Source organism: Rhinoderma darwinii, chromosome 8 (genome assembly GCF_050947455.1).
Source record: "Rhinoderma darwinii isolate aRhiDar2 chromosome 8, aRhiDar2.hap1, whole genome shotgun sequence".
NCBI classification, from domain to species: domain Eukaryota; kingdom Metazoa; phylum Chordata; class Amphibia; order Anura; family Rhinodermatidae; genus Rhinoderma; species Rhinoderma darwinii.
Genome location: NC_134694.1, coordinates 108339749 through 108364762, shown reverse-complemented (window position 1 = coordinate 108364762; position 25014 = coordinate 108339749). Strand labels below are relative to the sequence as shown.

At 44.3% G+C, this 25014-nt stretch overlaps 1 protein-coding gene across 1 annotated transcript; it reads left to right on the top strand.

Moving 5' to 3' along the window:
• Nucleotides 1-1626: 1626 nt before the first annotated feature.
• LGALS4 (galectin 4) lies at nucleotides 1627-23464 on the top strand. Its single transcript, XM_075834461.1, has 11 exons — nucleotides 1627-1735; nucleotides 7319-7375; nucleotides 10051-10139; nucleotides 12857-13064; nucleotides 13220-13351; nucleotides 19406-19441; nucleotides 19551-19589; nucleotides 19864-19890; nucleotides 20172-20260; nucleotides 22861-23023; nucleotides 23196-23464. The coding sequence occupies exons 2-11, from the start codon at nucleotides 7331-7333 to the stop codon at nucleotides 23340-23342; spliced, it is 975 nt and encodes a 324-aa protein (XP_075690576.1). The 5' UTR covers nucleotides 1627-1735; nucleotides 7319-7330; the 3' UTR covers nucleotides 23343-23464.
• The last annotated feature ends 1550 nt before the right edge of the window (nucleotides 23465-25014 follow it).

Here is a 25014-nt window from a genome sequence, read left to right as displayed (position 1 = left end):
TTATGCACAGCAAGACGGCAATAGCGGCTGGAATGGAGGTTTATCCTTTTCATTGATGAGTCCCGCTTTTGTCTTGGACACAATGATAGTAAGAGATTGGTCTGGAGATCACGTGGGCAACGCCATGAAGAGGCCTTCACAAGGGAACGTCACACCGATCCTTCTGCCAGGATTATGGTGTGGGGTGGCATAATTTATGGTAGCTGGACCCCTCTAGTCTTCAATTCAGGTACATTTCAGCTCTACATTGCATTGATTTGGTCGTGGAACCAGTGGTACGGCCATTTCTCCAAAGTGTCCCAGAAGCCGTTTTTCAACAGTTCAATCCCATCCCCAGGGATGTAACTAGGAAACACTGGGCCCCATAGAAAACTTTTGACTGGGCCCCCTCCACACACAGCCCACCCTTGTAGATAGTGCCCCCCTGTAAATAGTGCCATACAGCCCCCTCCTATAGGCTGTGCTATACAGCTCCCCCTGTAGACAGTGCTATACAGCCTCCCCATACAGTGCTATACAGCCCCCCCCTGTAGACAGTGCTATACAGCCCCCCCTGTAGACAGTGCTAAACAGCCCCCCCTGTAGACCATGCTATACAACCCTCCCTGTAGACAGTGCTATACAGCCCCCCTGTAGACAGTGCTATACAGCCCTCCCTGTAGACAGTGCTATACAGCGCCCCCTGTAGACAGGGCTATACAGCCTCCCCATACAGTGCTATATAGCCCTCCCTGTAGACCGTGCTATACATTCAAGTAACACAAAGAGGGACAATCGATGTGGCGCGCAGCGTAAATTTTTTTATTTTAAGTCACACCTATAATCCCACCCAATCCCCGCCCATACACACCCAGTTCATCCCACACAGTATCATGCTCCCATAGTGCCCCCCCACACATTATAATGCCCCAATAGCTGCCACCATACAGTATAATGCCCCCATACAGTATAATACCCACACAGATGCCCCATACATTATAATGCCCACACAGATGCCCCTACGCAGTACAATGCCCAAACAAATTCCACGATGCAGCATAATACCCCCATAGCTGCCCCAAACAGTATAATGCCCCCCATTGCTGCCCCCACACAGTATAATGCTCTCTCCATAGCTGCCCCTACACTGCATAATGCCTCCCATAGCTGCCCCACGATGCCTCCGGGCATATGGGGGGGGGGGGGGGCGGTATCAGCCGCTATGGCCGGCCCGCATGTTGCTCGTGATGCTGTGAGCAGCCTGCGTAGCCTAAACGTGCTACCATGGCCTGCAGTGTCTCCGGCCTTGTCTCCCATCGATCACATCTGGAACGTCATTGGTCAGCAAATGCAAATGCAGCTGCCAGCAGCCAATTTTAATGATTTGTGTGCCCAAGTGCATTCAACGTGGCATAACATTCCTCAGACAACCATTAATAACCTCATTTATAGCATGCCAAGGCGTGGAAGTGCGTGTATCTCTGCACGTGGCGCTCATACCCGATACTGAATAAATCAAGATGTTTGGAATATTTTGTTTCCATTTTTTTTATCATTTGCATATATAAGTTGCTGACATTTATGTACATAATTTAAGTGGTGGTCGCTCAGGAAGTCATGGTGGTCGCTCAGGAAGTCATGGTGGTCGCTCAGGAAGTCATGGTGGTCGCTCAGGAAGTCATGGTGGTCGCTCAGGAAGTCATGGTGGACGCTCAGGAATTCATGGTGGTCGCTCAGGAAGTCATGTAGTTGATCGGTAACGTAAAAATGACCTATAATCGATGTTTTCATTCAAACATTCTTTACAGCTAATCGTCTTTTCACAGTGACCTAATGCTGTTTCAGCTTTTTAGACAAGATTTCCCATCATAATAAACTGCTGAATCTGTAATGTTTAACAAACGTGATAAAAGCGAGATTGTAAACTTGGTGCAAAAAAACGAAACAAAAGCTGAAATAGATCATTCTCTGATTGTGAAAATATGTGGTCACAGTCATAAAGCTATGAGAGCGTTCAATGTTTATTACAGAAACTTCCACACGGAGGTCCACACTTAGGCTATATTCAGAAGGACGTGTGCGAAATCGGCCGTGAAAAACGTAAGTTTTTCACGTCCGATTCGCACCCGTGCGGGACCCGTTTTCCCCGATCCCTCATAGATTTGAGTCTACTGAGGGATCCGTGAAAACTGACAACAATAGGACATGTCCTATTCTTTCACGGGCACTTCACACGGTCTGCTAAAAAAACGGCGTGTGAACAGCCCCATAGAAATTCATGCAAAAACTGCCGTCACACGGACTATATACACGTTCATCACAATAAGCCCTTAAAGGAACACTCCAGGAAAAACTTTTAGATTGTTTTATGCCAAATGCAGGGCCAAGTGGGTGGAGCATGACACAGAACACCAAAGAGAAGATCGCTGTGCCATGCTCCGCCCCTTCATGTCTTGCCCTAGGCTTAACGCAGTGTTTCAGTTTTGCTTAGAGTGTTTCTTTAAAGGGAAAGTGTCAGCAGAATAACGCTGCCCTAACCGTGGGCAGCATAATATAGTGGCAGGTACCCTTGTAATGTAAGCCAAGGGGGTGTAAGGTCAATGTGCATGGTAGTCACGAAAAGATAGAATGAGGACAAGGATCATGGTCTTTTTTGTACTCGCCAGTCTTAGCTTAAAGCCCACTGGAGTAGGATGCGACAAATATATTAAGGGGCACATGCCTTTTAATAAATTTGTTGCATCTTTGGCTAATTGTTCGCCACAATTTGACCGGGCCAAACTCCCCTAATTGGACATAAAAAAGAGAATGTACTCACTTTAGCGCTCCGCTTCTCTTAGAATCTCACCCACCAGGCTTCCACATCAGGTTGCGGCGCATACAAGGTCCTGACTCTGCCCAGCATGAGAGAAGGGCGATAGCCTTAAGGTATCCGGAGAGAAACGGGGCGGTGAGGTGAGTATATATATTTTTTTTTTATTTCATTTTCCTCTATTCTCCTATCAGGGGGGGGGGGGGTGTTTACTCTGATCGGTGGTACAGTACGATACGGGGCCTCTACCTTGAACAGCCCTGTGACCCACACAATTAAATCTACGCCAACTATGAGCTGGCGTGGATTTGTGCCAGTATTAAATTATGATAAATTTGTCGGGTTGTAGGTGGCCCCACCCCTTTTATGAAGCCACGCCCATTTAAATAGTGTCGGATGTGGCGTAAAACGCCTCAGCTTGATTGACAGGTCTCTAATTGTGTATTAGCTGAGCTTTGCATTTGGACATAGTACCCTGAGAAGATGGTACCTCGTGGTACAGTCTTGTTATCTTATATTGACTGACTAATGTATATAGTCATCGGCAGATTTATGGCAGGGGATTTTACGGCCTCTCCCAACTGATAAAGCTGGTTAATATTATCATATATTTCCAGCCCAGACCATAGAACACACGCAGTTCTACTTAGTTATTAGGATTGCTTTGCGATAAAAGGGAATCCTCAATGTGAGGCGATGTTAGTGCAGGGTTTCTGACTAAAGGGTGGAGAATTAAAATGTATCCTGAGTAAATGTTCTAAAGATAACAAAACAATTGTCAGAGAGCAACGTATGGGATTAACCATTAACAAACCGCAAAATGAGTCAGTGGAGAGACTCACAGCCCAGGTCATCACTAGGTCTGAAGCTCAGACTAATGGCCCTTTTACGCAGGCCGATAATCGGGCAAACGAGCGATCACATAACGCTCATCCCCGATCATTGCCCTGTATAAACACGGCAACGATTAGCCGATGAACGAGCAAACAAGCGATCACATAACGCTCGTTCCTGATCATTGACCTGTATAAACACGGCAACGATCAGCCGATGAACGAGCAAACGAGCGATCACATAACGCTCGTTCCTGATCATTGACCTGTATAAACACGGCAACGATCAGCCGATGAACGAGCAAACGAGCGATCACACAACGCTCGTTCCTGATCATTGACCTGTATAAACACGGCAACGATCAGCCGATGAACGAGCAAACGAGCGATCACACAACGCTCGTTCCTGATCATTGACCTGTATAAACACGGCAACGATCAGCCGATGAACGAGCAAACGAGCGATCACATAACGCTCGTTCCTGATCATTGACCTGTATGAACACGGCAAACGCTCGTTCATCGGCTGATTGTATCGTTTATGCAGCAATAAATATTATCGTTGTCAGCAGCACGTCTCCCTGTGTAAACAGAGGGACCTGCTGCAGACATGATAGAAATAAATGGGGACGAGCGATCGAAGTATGAGCGCTCGATTCCATGCATTACTGCTCATAGCACCTTGTGAAAGGAGCAAATGAGCGCCGATCAACGAGCTGTCTCGTTGATCGGCGTTCATTGTAACGGCCAAAGAGTGCGTTCCCATGTAGTGGCGACCAAATGCGTACCAGTTTTCACCGACCAAATCGTGCTGCATTTGGCCACCGCATGGTTTTGGACGCAGGCAGTCGCCGCTATGTGGAAACGCATTTTAAAAGGTGCTTACATTTCCCACTTTTTTGACACCATGGTCCTAAATCAGGACACAGTCTAGGACCATATACAAAACCATTTAGATGCTCTATATAAGCCGGGTATTTGTCCGTCTTCCAGGTGTTTTTTATTTACTAAAAATTTGTCAAATTTAATTGTTTCCAATAATTATCCTGTTTCGGTTTTCTGGTGTATAAATGAAAAAGTAACTAAACAAAAAATAGAAAAGCTAAAAAGTGCTGGAATCACAAGGGATGAAAACCATAAAACTGGACAAGTCTGCTCGAAAGGAAGCCGTCTGTCGGTCATCTTAATGTTCAGAGTCGAGCTGCTGAACCCCCCTGCAATCGACAGAATCACTGAGTGGGAAGCTGCAGGTGGCCATATATTTCTTCTGTAGCAACCAATGCAGGGAAAACTAAATATTACACAAAGACTATTCACATGAATCGGCAACCATGTAATACATGGTCACGCTAGCTCTGCAGCAGGAGCCACTCCTTCCAGTGGCTCTCTTCTCTGGTTAATAGAGGGGGGTCCTAATTGGAACCCGCAAAATAAAAATATCCATATGCTCTAGTAGCCAGCCCGTTTAAAGGGGTTTTCCAAGACTTTGATATTGATGACCTAACCGATTCCCGGCACCCCCACCATTTAGCTGATTGAGTAGGGCTCACTGAAGCACCACGGTCTCTTCAATACTTGGTATTGCAGCTCATTTGAATGGGAAAGAGTTGCAGTACCAGGCGCAGCCACTACCAAATGCACAGCGCTGTGACAGGTAAGCAATGAAGAGGCCACGGCGCTCACCAGAGCAATCAACTGATCGTGGGGGTGTTGGACCCCCAACGTTCTGATATTGATGACCCAGAAAAACCCCTTTAGGTTACTTGGTGGCAACAAATGTTTCCTATAATTTGATATCGGCTTTTTATACCTCTGATTGGGATTTGTAGTGCACTTTTTGCAGAACTGCTTTACTTCAGACACATTGGTACTGTGTACCTTGAAATAAGTTCTATATAGGACTGCATATGAGAATCATGAGTTTCAAAGTATTTCCTGATTCAAAACCAGTCCTTTTTGCCAATAGTCTGGGGAAAAAACAAAAATATCCCATACGGAGGCTTTTATGGGCATCTAATATACACAGATGCAGTATTTTCAGTCTCCATTGACATCTACAGAGGAATGTGGCGCCCATATGGCATACGATGGAGCATTGCACAATTTTTGTACATATTGCGTCACATGGATTGTCCAAAAATTCCTTCATACAAACATACATCGTTACATGGTATTATGAAAACCTCCATAGGATATCATTACCGCCGTTTTACAACTCTGTACCACTCGGAACTGGTATGGAGCCGTAATACAGTCAGAGTCTTCTCTCTTGCGAACCATTATTTACCAATCTCCTACCATTTAATAGCAATCAGCCAAGACTTCCATTGCTAGGACAATGTGATAATGTCATCATACTGATTTCAATTATTGCAAAATACACTACATGGACAAAAGTATTGGGACACCTACAGGAGCTTTTATAACATCCCATTCTAAATCCATAGACATTAATATAGAGATGGTCCCCTCTTTGTACTAAAACATCTTCCACTCTTCTGGGAAGGCTTTCTACAAGATTTTGTGGGAATTTTTGCCCAATCATCCAGATGAGCATTTGCGAGGTGAGACCTGATGTTGGAGGAGAGGGCCTGGCTCACAATCTCTGTTCTAGTTCATCCCAAAGGTGTTGGATGGGGTTGAGGTCAGGGCTCTGTGCGGGCCAGCAAGGTCCTTTAAACCAAACACCCAACCAACCATGTCTTTATGGACCTTGTGCACTTGGGCACAGTTATGCTAGAACCGAAAAGGGACGAACCCCAAACTGTTCCAACAAAGCTGGAAGCTACCGTTGTCCAAAAAGTCTCAGTATGCTGAATAATTAAGATTTCCTTTCACTGGAACTAAGTGGCCAACCCCTGAAAAGCAACCCTATAGCGTTATCCCTCCTCCACCAAACTTTACTGTTGGCAAAATGCAGTCAGGCGGGTAACGTTCTCCTGGCATCACCAAACCCAGACTCATCTATCAGACTGCCAGATAGAGAAGCGTCACTCCACAGAACACATTTCCACTGCTCCAGGGTCCAGTGGCGGCTTTACACCTCTCCATCCGGCGCTTGGCATTGTGCTTGGTGATGTGAGATTCAGCCGTAGAAACCCATGTCACGAAGCTACCGGGGCACAGTTTTTGTGCGAATGTTCGGAGGATGTTTTAATCTCTGCAGTTATTAAGTCAGCAGGGCGTTGGCGACTCTTATGTACTATGCGCCTCAGCATTCGGTGACCCCGCTCTGTAACTTTATGTGGTCTCCACTTCGTGGCTGAGTTGCTGTGGTTCATAAACGCTTCCACTTTACAATAATATCGCTCACAGTTGATGGTGGAATATCTAGGAGAGAAGAAACCTTAGGAACTGACTTGTTACAGCGTTGGCGTCCTATTACAGGACCGCACGGGAATTCACTGAGCTCTTTACAAGGACCCATTCTATCACATATGTTTGTAGAGGCGACTGCCTGGTGAGTGCTGGATTTTATACACCTGTAGCAATGGGACTGAATGAAACACCTGAATTCAATGCTTAAGAGGAGTGTCACGCAACCAAAGGTTCCTGATATTGAACATAGGTTTAATGAGCCCGGAACAAAGGTTGAATGAATAAGACTTGACCATGCCCATTTTACGTGTGTGTATATAAGGAACCTCCTGTGTGTACAGAACACTCTTATCCAGTATTGTATTTTTCTACGTAGACAACATTGGACATGGCGTTTGTTTCAGCTGCAGGCTACCAGCCCGTTTACAACCCGGTAAGTGACGGCTTGGTTCTCTCTGCACCATTTTTAGGGTTATACTCAAGAATTTTCAATTACTACACCTGTTTTATTTTGTTTTTAAATAACTTATAGGCAAGAGTCACGTAATACCATTGCCATACAACTTTCTAAATTAAAAGGGTTTTCCACCTTCTGACAACTGATGACCTATCCACCGGATAGGTCATCAGTACATGATCAGTGGGGGTCCGACACCCGGGCCCCGCACAGATCAGCTGGTCCGGTGCCTCCGTGCACTGGACTTACATGCCGGAAGACGGAAGCAGTTGGCTCCGGCCACGGAACAGCGGCCCAACTGCAGTACAATTCAAGTGAATAGGAGCGGACCTGCATTTCGGCAGCACGGCCGCTATCCTATGTACGGAGCCAACTGCTTCCGGCTCCGTACATCGCATTATGTGCCATAACATCCGGTGCCCGCAGGCCACCGGAGCGGCTTATCGGTCCGGGTGTCGGGCCCGCACCGATGATATACTGATGACCTATCCAGTGGATAGGACATCAGTTATCAGAAGGTGGACAACCCCTTTAAGTCTATACTGAATGGTAACAGCTCAGTCATCATCCATGTATATAAATGTAATTATGTGTCATTTAGAAAAAAAGTTCCTACTGAAATTTGGGACCCAGATGCTTTGCAAACATCTCCACGTCCGGTCAGGCGTAATGTGGAATCACATTCGTCTTATGGGATTTGATCCAATTTGTGGGGCAGATGATGCAGTGTGAATTACCAAGTGGAATTGCAGAAAAGAACATTTTAACAAATTATTGGAACTCAGACCTCATGCACACGTATAAAAAAAATTGGTACCGTAAGTTTCTGTATGGTGTTCTGCACAGGTACCGTATGAGCTCCATCTACTTCCGCATGAGATAAATCTGGTTTTCCGTATAGGTACTGCATGATTTCCAATGAAAAATCTGTCCTCCTTGCCAGCAGTTTAGGGAAGTCAATTGGTACTCGTAAATCAGAACTCATGCAAGGGTTTTTGCATCCGATGGTACATAGTACAATTTTTTTTATATGGTGGCACACAGAGGGGGAAACAGTCCGTTAGTCCTGTAGACTTTGAATGGAGCGGCAGTCCACATGCTCGACAACCGACTTAACCAATGTCCTATTCAATGTGGTTTAGCAGTGGGGAAGATCGGGTGGTTCGGGACCCTTGTTTTCGTGATAGGGGGGCCTAGCAGTGGGGCCCCCAGCGATCAGACAATTATCACCCTAACTGCAGATACTAAAGCATATTTATGAACAAGCCCTAACATGTTCGATACTCACTATGAGGGTACGTTCACACGGCCTATTTTCGGCCGTTTGTCGGGCTGTAATCAACCGAAAAATGGTACAAAAATCGGAAGCAGAACGCCTCCAAACATCTGCCCATTGATTTCAGTGGGAAAAACGGTGTTCTGTTCCGACGGGCTGTTTTTTTACGCGGCCGTTTTGAAAAACGGCCGCGTAAAATAACGGGCACGACAAAGAGGTGCATGTCACTTCTTGGGACGTTTTTTGAGCCGTTTTTCATAGACTCTATTGAAAACGGCTGTAAAAAACGCAGCGAAAATCGTGAGTGGCTTAAAAAACGTCTGAAAATCAGGAGCTGTTTTCCCTTGAAAACAGCTCCATATTTTCAGACATTTTTGAGTTTGCGTGTGAACATAGCCTTAGGGTAAGGCCCCACGGCATTCCGTTCAATGCGGCTGTCAAAATGCTTGTTAATGACCGCGCGTTGTTGCAAGTAAAACGGCTGTATACCTGCAAAACGGTGTGTCCATAAAAGGTGTATTCATTAATGGGCGCACGATTTTGCAGGTATGCAGCCGTTTTACCTTCAACAATGCACTGCCATTAGCCAGCAATATGAAAAACGCGATGAAAGGGGTGCTATGGCGGCTTTTGTCCGCGTTGCGGCCATGTCATTGACGCTCTGTTGGGCCTCAGAAATAAGCAAATCCTTAAAAATGCTCTCCTGCATCAATTTTCCCAAAAAAGAATTACTTAGTGTCGCTGCAAATCTTGAACCTCGATTCTATCCCCTCTAGTTATAACCTATGTAATCAGTAAGGTGACATATGCATGTGCTATATTTTTGGACGGGCAGACGGTTACAGTACAATCTTTATACACTGGTCTATTCATTTCACTTATGCTGTAGCTTAAATGTTTTTCCATAGAGGGTATGTATACTTTTGCAACCAATTCTTTATTGCTTCAAGAATCTAAAATTAAAAAAATTAAGCAACTCTGCAATTAATCTTGATTTAAAAAATCGACTATTTTATGTATACAGCTCCAATGCAGACCTATATGTCTCCATGGTTACAGACTACAAACAAACCCTGTGTAGTCGGATCCTGCTGTCATGTGTTACTCTTTTTTTTTTAAACTGCCTCCTCTTCTGCTGAAGTTGTGAAAGAAGAGGGGGCAGATGCCTGCAGGATCAGTCTACACACAGAGATTGTTTGTAGTCTGTAAATAAGAAAAATACATAAGTCTGCACAGGAGCTGTAAACACAAAACGGTAGAAATAGTTGCAAAGTTGCTTCATTTCTTTTTGGGTTGAAAAAGTATACACACCTTCATATTTATTTTTATGGGTCCTTTAACTCCACATCATTCTTATTTGTCCATTTTTGTTAAGTCTATTCCTTTCAGGCACCCAATTTATGGCGGTCTGCGGTCTGGCATGTCGGTTTACCTTCAGGGCATGATCCCTCAACATGTTAACAGGTAAATCTAAATGACCACCAGGTATTACGACTGGCCCTAGGCAGACAAAAACGTGTCCGAATCTATTTATTCAGAGTTTTCTTGATACCTCCAAGCCTAAATAATAATGAGGTTTTTAGGTTTATTTTGGTAGAAGTACCTAATGTGAAGGAAACATAATGTCAAACTGTCCTTAGACATTAGATTTGTTAGCAGATCACACCAATTCCAATGGATTCTGATTGGGTTCTATGGGGGGATTGAATGACAATCCCCCAAGCAAGGGGCCTAGGAGAAAGGGGGTTCATTCCAGTTTGGTCATGTCCCCATTGTAATGGGTGGTGAGAACCCAGAAAGGGATGTGGTCTCCACAGCGGTTGCAATGTTAGCAGACAAGGAAGCGGAAAATGTACCGGGTCATAAAAATAGGGTGGGAAAACGAGCAATGACATACATTCCATAGAGGCAGACCATGCAGCTGTTATGGGCCCCTCTGAAAGAGGGGGCCCCGCGCCCTAGTTGGTCCTATTCCCTGTACAGGACTACTCCTGTCCCAAGGAACAGCATTATTAGCATCCGGGAAATTAGCCCAAGGGTCATAGAAAGGATTTTTAGGAAAAAGAAAATACCAGGCCCTTGGGTTCTGAATGGCAAAACCTGGCACCATAATGGGGGCCATATTGATGTTTCCTATGGGGCCTCCTATTTCTATGTACGCCACTGGGCTCCAGGTCCTCTTGTCACATATGGTTAGAAATGTGGTAGTGTCAAGCAGCGGCTGTTTAATTTTTACCCATCAGATCCTTTGTGTGTCTCATCAGAGGTCTGCATAGGAGCTGTAAACACAAAACGGTAGAATTTTTAAATCAAGATAATTTTTTAACGTTTCTTTCTTTTTATTTTAAATGCACTGCAGGTAGTTGCAAAACTATACATACGGTTTAATTTATTTTTATGGGGCTGTTCCCTCAATATCACTCTTATGTGGCCATCGAAATAACGTGTATTCTAACCGAGCCATATGGCCATGTAATTGGGGGTGTCGGGACTTATAGCTGATGTCTGTATGACTCAGCTGACAACTATCTCATATCTATCCGTTTTACTCAGCAGGATACTGCGGTTCTATGCATTTTTTTTGCAGCAAGGTAGATGTGATCACATAGAGTAAACATATCCTTATCATTTGATGTAATGTGATCATGCGAGAATTATGTGGCTCAGTAAACCGGGTTATCCATTTTTATGGCATTGAGATAATTACAGCAATAATCAGAACAGCGCGGCTCCCTAAAAGCCGTCAGGTGGCATTTTATTGCAGGTGTTAGCACGCAAGCTACATCTGGTAGAAGCGCAGGCCCCGTGGGTAGGAACCCTATCAAGTATTCCAGAATATGTTTTTAGACTGTACGATGCAGTTTATTAAATTGACGAAAACTTGGTACCCAGGTTGCCCACTTTGCATGTGTCTATCAATAGGACTTTTCAGGATGTGATGTCCTTATGGGCTTATGGGATGTCCCTCCAGATGTTCTAGAAGGTGTGGCTCTTTGGTTCCTCACCTCCTGCAAACCCAGGACCCAAAGAGCTAGAGGTCTAGGGAATATTTTGGGCAGTAGCCCTGGCTAGATTTCAGGGCATAGGTGCATCCTTGTGCACTTTTTTTTGAGCATAGGAACAAATAAATTAAGGGGGACAGAAAAGGGAAGGGGTTTCGAGAGTAGATAAGGAAAAATAGGCACCACGTACAACTCTCAGGCTCATAAATCAACACAAGGTGCACTTGGACGTGAGCTGTTTTCTACACCTTAAACTAGTGATATGCATTGAACCACATGAACTTTGCACCTGTCATACAGATAAGCTTTGCAAGATAAGGAGTATCAGACCTGATCTAGAAATAGACTGATCCTTCCTGTTCTGTAGAGATCACTCATCAGCAATCATCTCATTATCGTTACAGGCAGAAATACAATAAAAGGTAACCCTGCTACTATAAATCGAGAGTCAGATAACACAGGATTTACCATTGACAATAGATGATGGACCCAGCTCCTCCTCCCTCTCCCTGTACATTGACCTCGGCACTTGTCACGGAACATGCTCACTAAAAGGTCATTTTCTAACTGAGGTTTCTCATGCCCATGTGGCTGCTGTAAAGCAAATCTCTGAACTGCTGTTTTTAGCTCCGAGCAGTGTAATCACATACAAAAAATAGAATAAAAAATATATACATTCAGAAAATAATATTTCGGAGCGTAAAATAGTTTAACTACACTCCAAAATACACCTCAATAACGCCTGGGCGTTGTACAGGGGAGTGTATGAGGCTGACCAATCAGTGACCAATCAGCGTCATACACTTCTCATTGTTCCAGCCCAGCATGATCCACAGCACAGTGTGATAGAAGCTGGGCTGGAACAATGAGAAGTGTATGATGCTGATTGGTCACTGATTGGTCATACACTCCTCTGTACAACACCCAGTTGGTAAAAAGTTAAAACACGTCCAGTTGTCTATGAAGAAAGTCATTAGCATAAATCTAAAATTGCTCATAACTTGCTCAAAAATGATCGTTTTTCAAAATAAAAACCACTGCTGTTGTCTACATTACAGCGCCAATCACATTATGTAGGAGACGGGGCGCTTATAATCTGGTGACAGAGCCTCTTTAAGCACGAAGGTCCATCATAAAGAAAGATAAGATGTTACTTTGGTGTCTTTGTCTTCCTCATAGGTTCTGTGTGAACTTTGCGTGTGGGCAGCATGATGGAGCCGACATTGCTTTGCACTTTAATCCACGCTTTGATGGGAAGAACAGGGTGGTGTTTAACACTTTTCAGGGCAGGACATGGGGAGGTGAAGAGAAAAAGAAAGATTTATTCCCCTTCCACAAAGGAAAGCAATTTGAAATTGTGTTTCATTGCAATCCTGCGAGCTTCCAGGTAAGGAAACATTTAAATGAATATTTTTTGATCTCTACTTAACCACCATATCTTATCCAATATGATGTACTTTTCCGGCATGCGAATGTACGAATTAATCCCAATGATAGGTCATCCTTGTCTTACAATAATGACCATTCATTGTTTCTGTCCAGGTGAATATAAATGGTACTCATTTCTTTGAGTACCGACATAGGATTCCTCTAGAAAGAGTGGAATGTGTTCATGTGGACGGAGATGTAAGCATCCGATCTTTGAGCATTGTTGGTGCAGGAGGTGGAAGTATGGTGAGTAAAATGTGGTTGTAAAGATTTCAAAGGTTGTAAAAGAAGGAAATTGCCAATGATAGGAAGCAACAGGTGGAGGGAGGACTAGAAAAAGAGGAGCATACTGGCGATAGACATTACAATGAACTGAAGAGGAACATGTCGATGGAGAGAGAAGGCTGTAGAAGGAGAGAAAAGTACTGGAGACAAAGGAAGGAGATAGGCGACAGGGAAGAAATGTGTGAAAACTGAACATAATGCCAAATAAGAGATGAAATAGAAGAAGAACTGGCTGGTGGCTAAGCAAGGAGATACATAGAAGACAAGTATTCTGGTGATTTAGAGAGGGGATGTAGAAGAGGAGGATATTGGTCAACAACTTAGGAGATAGGTGAAGGATAAATATAATGGTAATTGACGAGGAGATAAAACAAAAAAGAAACATGATGATGGATAGAAAAGTGATAGAGGAACATGCAGTTGACCAAGGGACAAATAGTTGAAATAGAAATATTCTGGTGGCTGTAAGAGCAGAAAGGTAAAAGAAGATCATGCTAATGAATGATGAATAGAGGAAGGGAGTAGACAATAAATATGATAGGTAGAGCAGGAACATGCTGGAGATTAAAGAAGAAGATATGGTGGGTGTATGAGGAACATGCTAAAGAATAGGGAAGAAGATTGGTAGCTGTAAGAGGAACATGCTAAAGAATAAGTAAGGAGATGTGGTAGGTGTGAGAGGAACATGCTGAAGAATAAGTAAGGAGACGTGGTTAGTGTGAGGGGAACATGCTAAAGAATAAGTAAGGAGATGTGGTAGGTGTGAGAGGAACATGCTGGAGAATAAGTAAGGCGATGTGGTAGGTGTGAGGGGAACATGCTAAAGAATAAGTAAGGAGATGTGGTAGGTGTGAGAGGAACATGCTGGAGACTAAGTAAGGAGATGTGGTAGGTGTGAGAGGAACATGCTGGAGACTAAGTAAGGAGATGTGGGAGGTGTGAGAGGAACATGCTGGAGACTAATGTAGAAGATGTGGTAGGTGTGAGAGGAACAAGCTAAAGAATAAGTAAGGAGATGTGGTAGGTGTGAGAGGAACATGCTAAAGAATAAGTAAGGAGATGTGGTAGGTGTGAGAGGAACATGCTAAAGAATAAGTAAGGAGATGTGGTAGGTGTGAGAGGAACATGCTGGAGAATAAGTAAGGAGATGTGGTAGGTGTGAGAGGAACATGCTGGAGACTAATGGAGAAGATGTGGTAGGTGTGAGAGGAACATACTGGAGACTAAGTAAGGAGATGTGGTAGGTGTGAGAGGAACATGCTAAAGAATAAGTAAGGAGATGTGGTAGGTGTGAGGGGAACATGCTAAAGAATAAGTAAGGAGATGTGGTAGGTGTGAGAGGAACAAGCTAAAGAATAAGTAAGGAGATGTGGTAGGTGTGAGAGGAACATGCTGGAGAATAAGTAAGGAGATGTGGTAGGTGTGAGAGGAACATGCTGGAGAATAAGTAAGGCGAAGTGGTAGGTGTGAGGGGAACATGCTAAAGAATAAGTAAGGAGATGTGGTAGGTGTGAGAGGAACATGCTGGAGAATAAGTAAGGAGATGTGGTAGGTGTGAGAGGAACATGCCGGAGACTAAGTAAGGACATGTGGTAGGTGTGAGAGGAACATGCTGCAGACTAATGGAGAAGATGTGGTAGGTGTGAGAGGAACATGCTGGAGACTAAGTAAGGAGATGTGGTAGGTGTGAGAGGAACATGCTGGAGACTAATGGAGAAGATGTGGTAGGTGTGAGAGGAACATGCTGGAGACTAAGTAAGGAGATGTGGTAGGTGTGAGAGGAACAAGCTAAAGAATAAGTAAGGAGATGTGGTAGGTGTGAGAGGAACATGCTGGAGAATAAGTAAGGAGATGTGGTAGGTGTGAGAGGAACATGCCGGAGACTAAGTAAGGACATGTGGTAGGTGTGAGAGGAACATGCTGCAGACTAATGGAGAAGATGTGGTAGGTGTGAGAGGAACATGCTGGAGACTAAGTAAGGAGATGTGGTAGGTGTGAGAGGAACATGCTGGAGACTAATGGAGAAGATGTGGTAGGTGTGAGAGGAACATGCTGGAGACTAAGTAAGGAGATGTGGTAGGTGTGAGAGGAACAAGCTAAAGAATAAGTAAGGAGATGTGGTAGGTGTGAGAGGAACATGCTAAAGAATAAGTAAGGAGATGTGGTAGGTGTGAGAGGAACATGCTAAAGAATAAGTAAGGAGATGTGGTAGGTGTGAGGGGAACATGCTAAAGAATAAGTAAGGAGATGTGGTAGGTGTGAGAGGAACATGCTAAAGAATAAGTAAGGAGATGTGGTAGGTGTGAGGGGAACATGCTAAAGAATAAGTAAGGAGATGTGGTAGGTGTGAGAGGAACATGCTAAAGAATAAGTAAGGAGATGTGGTAGGTGTGAGAGGAACATGCTAAAGAATAAGTAAGGAGATGTGATAGGTGTGAGAGGAACATGCTAAAGAATAAGTAAGGAGATGTGGTAGATGTTAGGGTATGTTCACACGCAGAGTCAAAAACGTGTCAAAATACGGATTTTTAGACGTTTTTTGTGCCAATCGCGATTTTCGCTGCTTTTTTTTACGGCCGTTTTTGGAGCTATTTTCAGTAGAGTCTATGGAAAACGGCTCCAAAAACATCCCAAGAAGTGTCCTGCACTTCTTTTTCGCGGCCGTTTTTTTACGCGTAAAATACTGCCGTGAAAAACGCTCCATCGGAAGAGAACACCGTTTTCCCATTGAAATTAATGGGCAGATGTTTGGAGGCGTTCTGCTTCCGATTTTTCGCCCGTTTTTCGGGCGTTTACGGCCGTGTGAACATACCCTAAGAGGAACATGCTAAAGAATAAGTAAGGAGATATGGTAGGTGTAAGAGGAACATACTGGAGACTAAGTAAGGAGATGTGGTAGGTGTAAGAGGAATATGCTGGAGACTAAGGCCTCATTCACACGACAGGGTTTCCTGGCCGGGTGCCGGCCGTTCATAAATTGGCCGGCACCCGGCTGCATTAGGAATAATAGACCCCTAATGGGGCTATACACGACCGATTTTTTGACGGCCGGGAAAACCGGCCGTCAAAAAATAGGACATGCTCTATCTTCGCCCGGGTACCCGGCCGCCCGGCTCCCATAGAAGTCTATGGGGCCGGGTATTACACGGCCATCACCGGAATGTGTTCCGAGTGATGGCCGGGTTTTCCGGCGCTTGCGCTCTATCTCCTCCTCCTCACAGCGCAGAGTGTATGTGAGGAGGAGTTGATGCCACTCTGACGAATGGCATCGCTGCACACTGTGTGGCAGGGCCGGGGTGTACAGCAGGTGGAAGGGAGCGCTGCGCTGGCTCCCTTCCCCTGCTTGTTAAAAGCACCCTGGCCCGGCGACACCTTCGATGGCGCCGCTAGCAGCTGCAGCTGCTGCTGCTGCGGCTGCTACTACTGTAGCGACGCCACTATAGCAGAGCGGGGAGGTATCTCCCTGCTCTGCTATGTGCTAGCCGCACTTTAGCTCCTTGAAGGAGCGGAATCCCCGTGTTTTCGGGGATTCCGCTCCTGGACAGAGCGCTTGATGTCTCTGTCCATATCTGGGCAGTGACATCAGGGGAAACTCTTGAAGCGGAATCCCCGAACACATGGGAATTCCCCTTCAGGAGTTGCCGCTGATGTCATTGTCCGGATCTGCCCGGCCCGGCACGGATGCAAAACTTAATGCAAACCGGCCGGGCAAAATGGCCGATTTTACCGGCCGACACTCGGGCTCGGGAACGACCCGGTCGTGTGAATCCCGCCTAAGTAAGGAGATGTGGTAGGTGTGAGAGGAACAAGCTAAAGAATAAGTAAGGAGATGTGGTAGGTGTGAGGATAACATGCTAAAGAATAAGTAAGGAGATGTGGTAGGTGTATAAGGAACATGCTGGAGACTAATGGAGAAAAGTGAAATTTGGCCATGCAGTTGACTAAGAGAGAAATAGGTAGAAGAGTACCGTACAGTGACCAAATAACATTCTGATGAAGGAACAACAGGCTATTGACTGAAGGAAGATATACTGGAGGCGTGAAAGCAATTTGAAGGGGACAGAGGGAGGAGATAGCTGAAAGGAAAACATGATGATTACTAATGGAGGAAATCGTATAGCAACGTAACTTTTGGTGACTAGGCTGAAAACTGGAGAAGATGTAGGAACTATGATTGTAGCTGCCAGAAGAGAACAATTGGTAGCACAAGAAGAGATAAAAGGAGACAATTAAAATACAGAAGACCCTAAAAATATTATAATTGGTCTTTTTTTTATCATGTACATTTTTATTGTAGGGCCCGATGGTTACTCCTTCCTTCCCATTCTCTGGGGTAAGTGTCATAGGATTGTGACATTGGATGTTTAATTTGGAAGAGCACTGTTGTGTGAGTCAAAAACGTCTCAAAATACGGATTTTCAGACGTTTATTGTGCCACTTGCGATTTTAGCTGCGCTTTTTTACGGCCGTTTTTGGAGCTTTTTTCAATAGAGTCTATGGAAAACGGCTCCAAAAACATCCCAAGAAGTGTCCTGCACTTCTTTTTCGTGGCCATTTTTTTACACGTAAAAAAACGCAGCGAAAAATGCTCCATCGCAACAGAACACCGTTTTCCCATTGAAATCAATGGGCTGATGTTTAGAGTCGTTCTGCTTCTTTCTGACGTTTTTCGGGCGTTTAAGGCCCGAAAAACGGCCGAAAATAGGCCGTGTGAACATACCCTAAGGGTATGTGCACACTATAACTGCAATTACGTCTGAAATTACGGAGCTGTTTTCAGGAGAAAACAGCTCCTGAATTTCAGACGTAATTGCATGTACTCGCGTTTTTCGCAGCGTCTTTTACGGACGTAATTTGGAGCTGTTCTTCACTGGAGTCAATGAAAAACGGCTCCAATTACGTCCCAAGAAGTGTCCTGCACTTCTTTTGACGAGGCTGTAATTTTATGCGCCGTCTTTTGACAGCGACGCGTAAAATGATAGGTCGTCGGCACAGTACATCATAAAGCCCATTGAAAGTAATGGGCAGATGTTTGCCGACGTATTGGAGCCGGTTTTTCACACGTAATTCGAGGCGTAATACGCCTCCATTACGTCTGAAAATAGGTCGTGTGAACCCAGCCTAAGAGGAACATGCTAAAGAATATGTAAGGAGATGTAGTAGGTGTAAGAGGAACATACTGGAGACTAAGTAAGGAGATGTGGTAGGTGTAAGAGGAACATGCTGGAGACTAAGTAAGGAGATGTGGTAGGTGTAAGAGGAACATCCTGGAGACTAAGTAAGGAGATGTGGTAGGTGTGAGAGGAACATGTTGGAGACTAATGGAGGAGATGTGGTAGGTGTGAAAGGAACATGTTGGAGACTAATGGAGGAGATGTGGTAGGTGTGAGAGGAACATGCTGGAGACTAATGGAGGAGATGTGGTAGGTGCGAGAGGAACATGTTGGAGACTAATAGAGGAGATGTGGTAGGTGTGAGAGGAACATGCTGGAGACTAATGGAGGAGATGTGGTAGGTGTGAGAGGAACATGCTGGAGACTAATGGAGGAGATGTAGTAGGTGTATAAGGATCATGCCGGAGACTAATGGAGGAGATGTGGTAGGTGTATAAGGATCATGCCAGAGACTAATGGAGATAAGTGAAATTTGGCCATGCAGTTGACTAAGAGAGAAATAGGTGGAAGAGTACCATGCAGTGACCAAATAACAAGACTGATGAAGGAACAAAAGGCTATTGACTAAAGGAAGATATACTGGAGGCTTGAAAGCAATTTGAAGGGGACAAAGGGAGAAGATAGCTGAAAGGAAAACATGATGATTACTAATGGAGGAAATCGTATAGCAACGTTTTGGTGAATAGGCTGAAAACTGGTGAAGATGTAGCAACTACGATTGTAGCTGCCAGAAGAGAACAATTGGTAACACAAGAAGAGATAAAAGGAGACAATTAAAATACACAAGAGCCAAAAAATAATATAATTGATCTTTTTTTTATCATGTACATTTTTATTGTAGGGCCCGATGGTTACTCCTTCCTTCCCATCCTCTGGGGTAAGTGTCATAGGATTGTGACATTGGATGTTTAATTTGGAAAAGCACTGTTGTGTCACTGGGCACCTAGGCATATGGCCATTGTAATGTATATACTCTCTCTCTCAAGGTGATGCCACTGCCCGGATATCCATCCATGACCCTGCCTGTGAGTATACCCGTTACTTTATGCACATACGATTTTTTTTTTGCAATACCATGTGAGGGACATTAATCAAGTGGAAAACGGCGGAAATCACCCATAGCAACCAACAGGGGTCAAAGCTGGAATCGGACTGGTTGTAATGGGTAGGAAAAGAAGAGGCAGATTTATTAAACATCAAATATGTAATGATATCATAAAGAGAATTTAGCATTTTTATCCAAAAATTCTATCACGTAACTTCCTTCCTCCTTATCTATTGTTCCTCTTACCTTCTCAGGCAATGGGAGGACCCACCAATAACCCGGTCAGTATACAGTGGTCCAGGGCAACTCACATTCTCATACTTTGTATGTCCATGACTTTCTGTTCTCGAGTCCAGTGACTTTGGTCCACAGTACCCCCCACAGGTCACATTTTAATTATTTCTCTTTGAGAGATCATCTATGGTAATGACTGATGCGCTGACGGTAAATCCCCTGTGCAATGTCAAATAAATCTTCACGACATGACCTGTTGGGGGTACTTGAGCGCCAGATTTTGTAATTTCTTGTCTCTTGACATTTTGTGTGTATTGCCTCCTTGCAGCCAGTTCCATACCGTGCAAACATACCTGGAGGACTGACACCTAAGAGGACCTTTGTGATTAGAGGGTTCACGCCAGAGGGCGGCCAAAGGTGAGGGAGTGTTGGTATTATTAGGGTGATTCACACGCGGCAGATTCTGTTTCTGCAGCAGGTTTATGGATTTCTGCAAGTTCCATTCAGATGAATAGAAATGATTTTTAGTCGCAGAAATTCTGCGACAAAATCTGCCGCTTGTGAATCTACCCTTAAAGTGTAGCCAAACGTTTGACAAACTTCTGACATGTCATAGTGACATGTCAGAAGTTTGGATTGGTGGGGGTCCGAGCACTGAGACCCCCACCAATCGCTAGCAAGAAGCAGCTGAAGTGCTCGTGTGATCGCTCGGCCGCTTCGTGTCTGTTCGGCTTTTTCCGAAAATAAATGTATCGGTGTACGGACTCAATAGAAGGTCTATGAGCCCGTACTCCGATACATCGGCTTTCCGGAAAAAGCCGAACAGACACGAAGCGCCTGAGCGCTTCAGCTGCTTCGTTCTAGCGATTGGTAGGGGTCTCAGTGCTCGGACCCCCACCAATCCAAATTTCTGACATGTCACTCACTATGACATGTCAGAAGTGTGTCAAAAGTTTGGCTACACTTTAAAGACTCATCGTAGTCTGTTATTTGCCATTATACTAAGCTGGGCTCCTTGAGCTTCTATCCACTCTTGCAGAATTCCATTTTATTAACCAGCTCCTTACCCGGAGCTCATTTACTACTCAAGAAAATAATGGAGCTGGTTAACAATAATCCCTTGTGCAGGAGATGATGGAGTGAAGTCATTGTGAGAGTCCATCTTTTAACATCATGTGATTTTTAGGTCCAAAATTCTGGGCTGATTTCTTAACCCTTTAGTGATCTTATTGACTAATTTTCACCTTGTTCGCCTTGTTCACACAGTGCATATTTTGCTTGCATTTTTTAAGCCAAAACTAGAATTGGATCCAGGGTATCGGACCTATAAGGCCCTCCTTTATACGTTTCTTCTGTTTAGGTTCTGTTCCTGGTTTTGGCTTAAATACATGCAAATCTGTAGCAGATTTCAAGTTAGGGTCGTTAGGGACATGGCAGTACTAATTATGTGTAGCTTTTTTTTTATAATAAAGCATTTTGGAAAGGAAAAAATAGGTTTCATTTTATTTACTTTTTTATTATTTTATTACCAAACTTGATTGATTATATGGTACTTCATTATGCCATGGAAACCATCGGAACCCAACAACTGCTTAAATGACGAGATTACTATTAACCACGACATCTAAGGGGTTAAAAGGCCGGGATCAGAGGCTCCCTCGATCCCGGCCGTTAAAGCAGGAGCTGGGCCACTCTACCTGGCATGGGAGGCCTGTATCGGGCTTAAGACACAGTGCCGTAAAAAGGCGGCGTTGTGGCATAGGGCCTCTTATGACCGCTGTAAAAAGGTGTAAAGTGCGGTCATTAAAGGAGTTGTCCGAGAATTCATGAAAAAAAAAAGGAAATTATACATAATAAAATGCATGTTAATTTATTTTTAACAAAGCTAGAACCAGCCCTGTAACTTACATGGATCCAGTGATGTCCCCAATCATTGCTCTGCTAGATTTTCTTCCGGCTGGCAGCTCAGGGGGCGTGTCCTTTCTGCTGCAGCTCCTCCCCCTCTGTCATAGATTATATAGGCAGATCATTCTGTTTCACTGACCCCTCTCTAGGAGAACCTTTACAAATGCCCCTCATTGCATGTCCTTTTAGGGGGGAGTGCTCAGCCCTATATAACTGAAGAAGGGGGAGAGCCTGCAGCTTACACACATTGAGGGGGGAGCAGGAGAGGGGTGTGCTTAGTGCTGTATGTAAGCAGTGCTGTATACAGGCTCTCTCTACATCTAAGCAAACTGCTGGCTCTCCTGTGCGTTTCTTACTGTGAGACTCCATTCACACCACAAGCTGCGTTTCTCAATAAAAGTTTCTTCCCTACTTTTTTTACTGACAAGCAGAGAAGGCATTTCTAATGGCCGGTAGCAGTTGGAGAGTGGAACTGAGCATGTGCATCCTCCCTAATTCAGCTCAGTAGGAGGACGTGCACATTACTTTACAGATTGAACACTAGGGAGCGCCGTTATAATGAAGTAAAGAGAATAGATCGCAACTAGAGCATTTTTGTAACATAAGATAAATTACAAAACTAATTAATTTTTATTGCAACAACATTTAATAATTGAACAACCCCTTTAATGTAAAAACCACAACATTCTGGTTACTTGCATCTACCACTAGGGGGAGCTTAGGGGCCTACTGCATACTGTTTATTTGTTGAAATCAATAATAACACAGTATGCAGTAAACTCCTGGTGGCTGCAGAAAACCAGAATTATTTTTTTTTATATAAATCTGTCTATTCAGGGGATTTGGAGCTCTGTATCAGAAAATAAAGAGCTCTGACTGCTATAAGGATATATGAAAGTAAAAAAAATCACTACAGAATTTTGGACATTAAAGCGACATGATGTTAAAGGGTGGAGATTCAGGAGAAAACAAATCTGATCTATCGTCTCCTGCAGAAGACCACATTATTATTAACCAGCTCCATTGTCCCCTTGATAATAACACATTGCTCTCCATCTCCGGTCCAGTAGCCCCTGGCTCTATCATCTTCTACTATCTACTATCTCTTTCAGGTTCCATATTAATTTTAAGACGTCAAGTGGTGAAATTGCTCTACACTTCAATGTTCGTCTGAATGAGCATACGGTGGTGCGGAACAGCAAACTTGGGGGCTACTGGGGCTCTGAGGAGAGGGGCATGATAAACAACCCCTTTATGCCAGGGCAGTTTTTCGATGTAAGTATCTTCACTTCTATGAGTAATGACTATGGAAGGAGCGTGGGATTGATGGGTTCACAAAAAGGTAGAGGTACACAGACTATACAGTCCAGGGTATTACTTTGGGGTCTAGATAGCTGGTCATAAGACAATCATAAAATGTCTAATGCAGAATGTTATTTTCCTACAGATCTCCATCCGCAGCGGCAATGGCCGATACAAGGTGTTCGTAAACGGACAACACTTCTGTGACTACGTTCACCGCTTCCCAGCCCTCCATATGATTGACACACTGGAGATTGAAGGAAATGTGGTGTTATCACTTGTACAGTTTTAAGGAACCTTATGGTGTAGAGCAAGATACATAAAGTCTAGTCTTTATATTCGATTAAAGATGTTTTAAAAACGCAGACACCCAGGTCAAAGATTCTCAAACTCTGCTCTTGTGATTAGTATGAATAAAACACTGTTATTTTAGAAATAATCAAGTCATTCTTTAACTAAAATCCATTATCCATTGTGCAGAATATGGGCCCAGGGACACACTGTGGGGCTGCAATGGCTGGCGTGGCATGATGGAACTAGTACGTTTAAAATAGCTCCTCAGAAATTATTTACAGCATGGGCAAAAGGGGCATTTGCCCCTGGGGCCTCCACCACCATGCCACACTATGCTTACTAACGACTTAAAGCTGCTGCTGTATAAGCCTACATACATAATCTGTTGCCACCCAACAAGGTGGAGGGCAATTCTATGGGTTGCTGGACAAACAGCTCCTCAGACTTGGACCTAAAATATGCCGCCCTTAAAGGGGTTGTTCATGAAAAACGGACATAATATTGTATATGACAAACCCTTTCTAACAAAGTTAGAACCAGCACTGTATCTTACATGGACCCAGAGATCACCCCATTCATTGCTCTACTAGATTTTTTTCAGGCTGGCAGCTCAGGTGGCGTGTCCTTTCTGCTGCAGGCCCGTACAGGCAGATCGTTCTGTTTCACTGCCTCTGCCTTCTCCCTAGGAGAAGCTTTACAAATGCCCCCATTACAAGTCTTTTCAGAGGGAGAGCCCAGCCCTATATAACTAAAGAAGAGGGAGAGCCTGCAGCTTACACACAATGAGAGGGTGAGCAGAAGAAAGGAAAGCTCAGCTCAGGATGGCATATCGCTAGAATATGCCACTAATGTCTGATCAGCAGGGTTCTACGCATGTGACTCCCCCCCCCCCTCACTAATTGCTAAAAGAAACAGACAGTACATGTGGGCTTTCATGTAGGCATGCCTGCTTCAGGGCAGAAGTGTTTCCCCATCATCTACTTAACCACAGAAGAGAATAGAATATACAAGGCTGATGAACATGGCGAGACATGTGGGGGAGGAGATAATGCTGGCGTATACTTGTATGCAGCATCTGTGACTTTGTGACAGAAGATAGTCATTATTGCCTCCAAAATGGCGGACTATGACTGTAACTTCCTGTCCCCCAGTTAAAGAAGCAGCCCTGGAGCACAAACTACTGCTATAAATGTTATGGAATCACTGGTTACGCAATTCCCAAAAAGCTGCTGGAGACTGTCGGGAGTAAGCGTGCAAATAAAACCACAACCCCAAATCTGTCACAACTCTGATTGACAGAATCTAAGGCTACTCTGAGGTATTCGCCAGAGCCCACCGCAAGGCGGGATGGTTTTTGATGCACAGAACCCAGGTTGTTCTAACAGAGTTCAGTTATGGATATGAGGTGCAATGCAGGCAATACCTGAACAGGTAACCAGACAGCCCGAGGGTAAACAGAAAGTCTAAAACAGAGCGAGTGGAAATCAGGTACAGCAGAGGTCAGAGTCAAAATCGGTAAACAAGGGGTTAACGGGAGACAAGCCAAGGTCAGTTTCCCAGAAGTCCAGGGCACAGGGTAAGAGAGAGCTTGATCGCAACACCGAAGAACGGAGAAAATTCACAAACAAAGAAAGAAGGAGGAGGCCAGGTATAAATACCCCCCCAACACC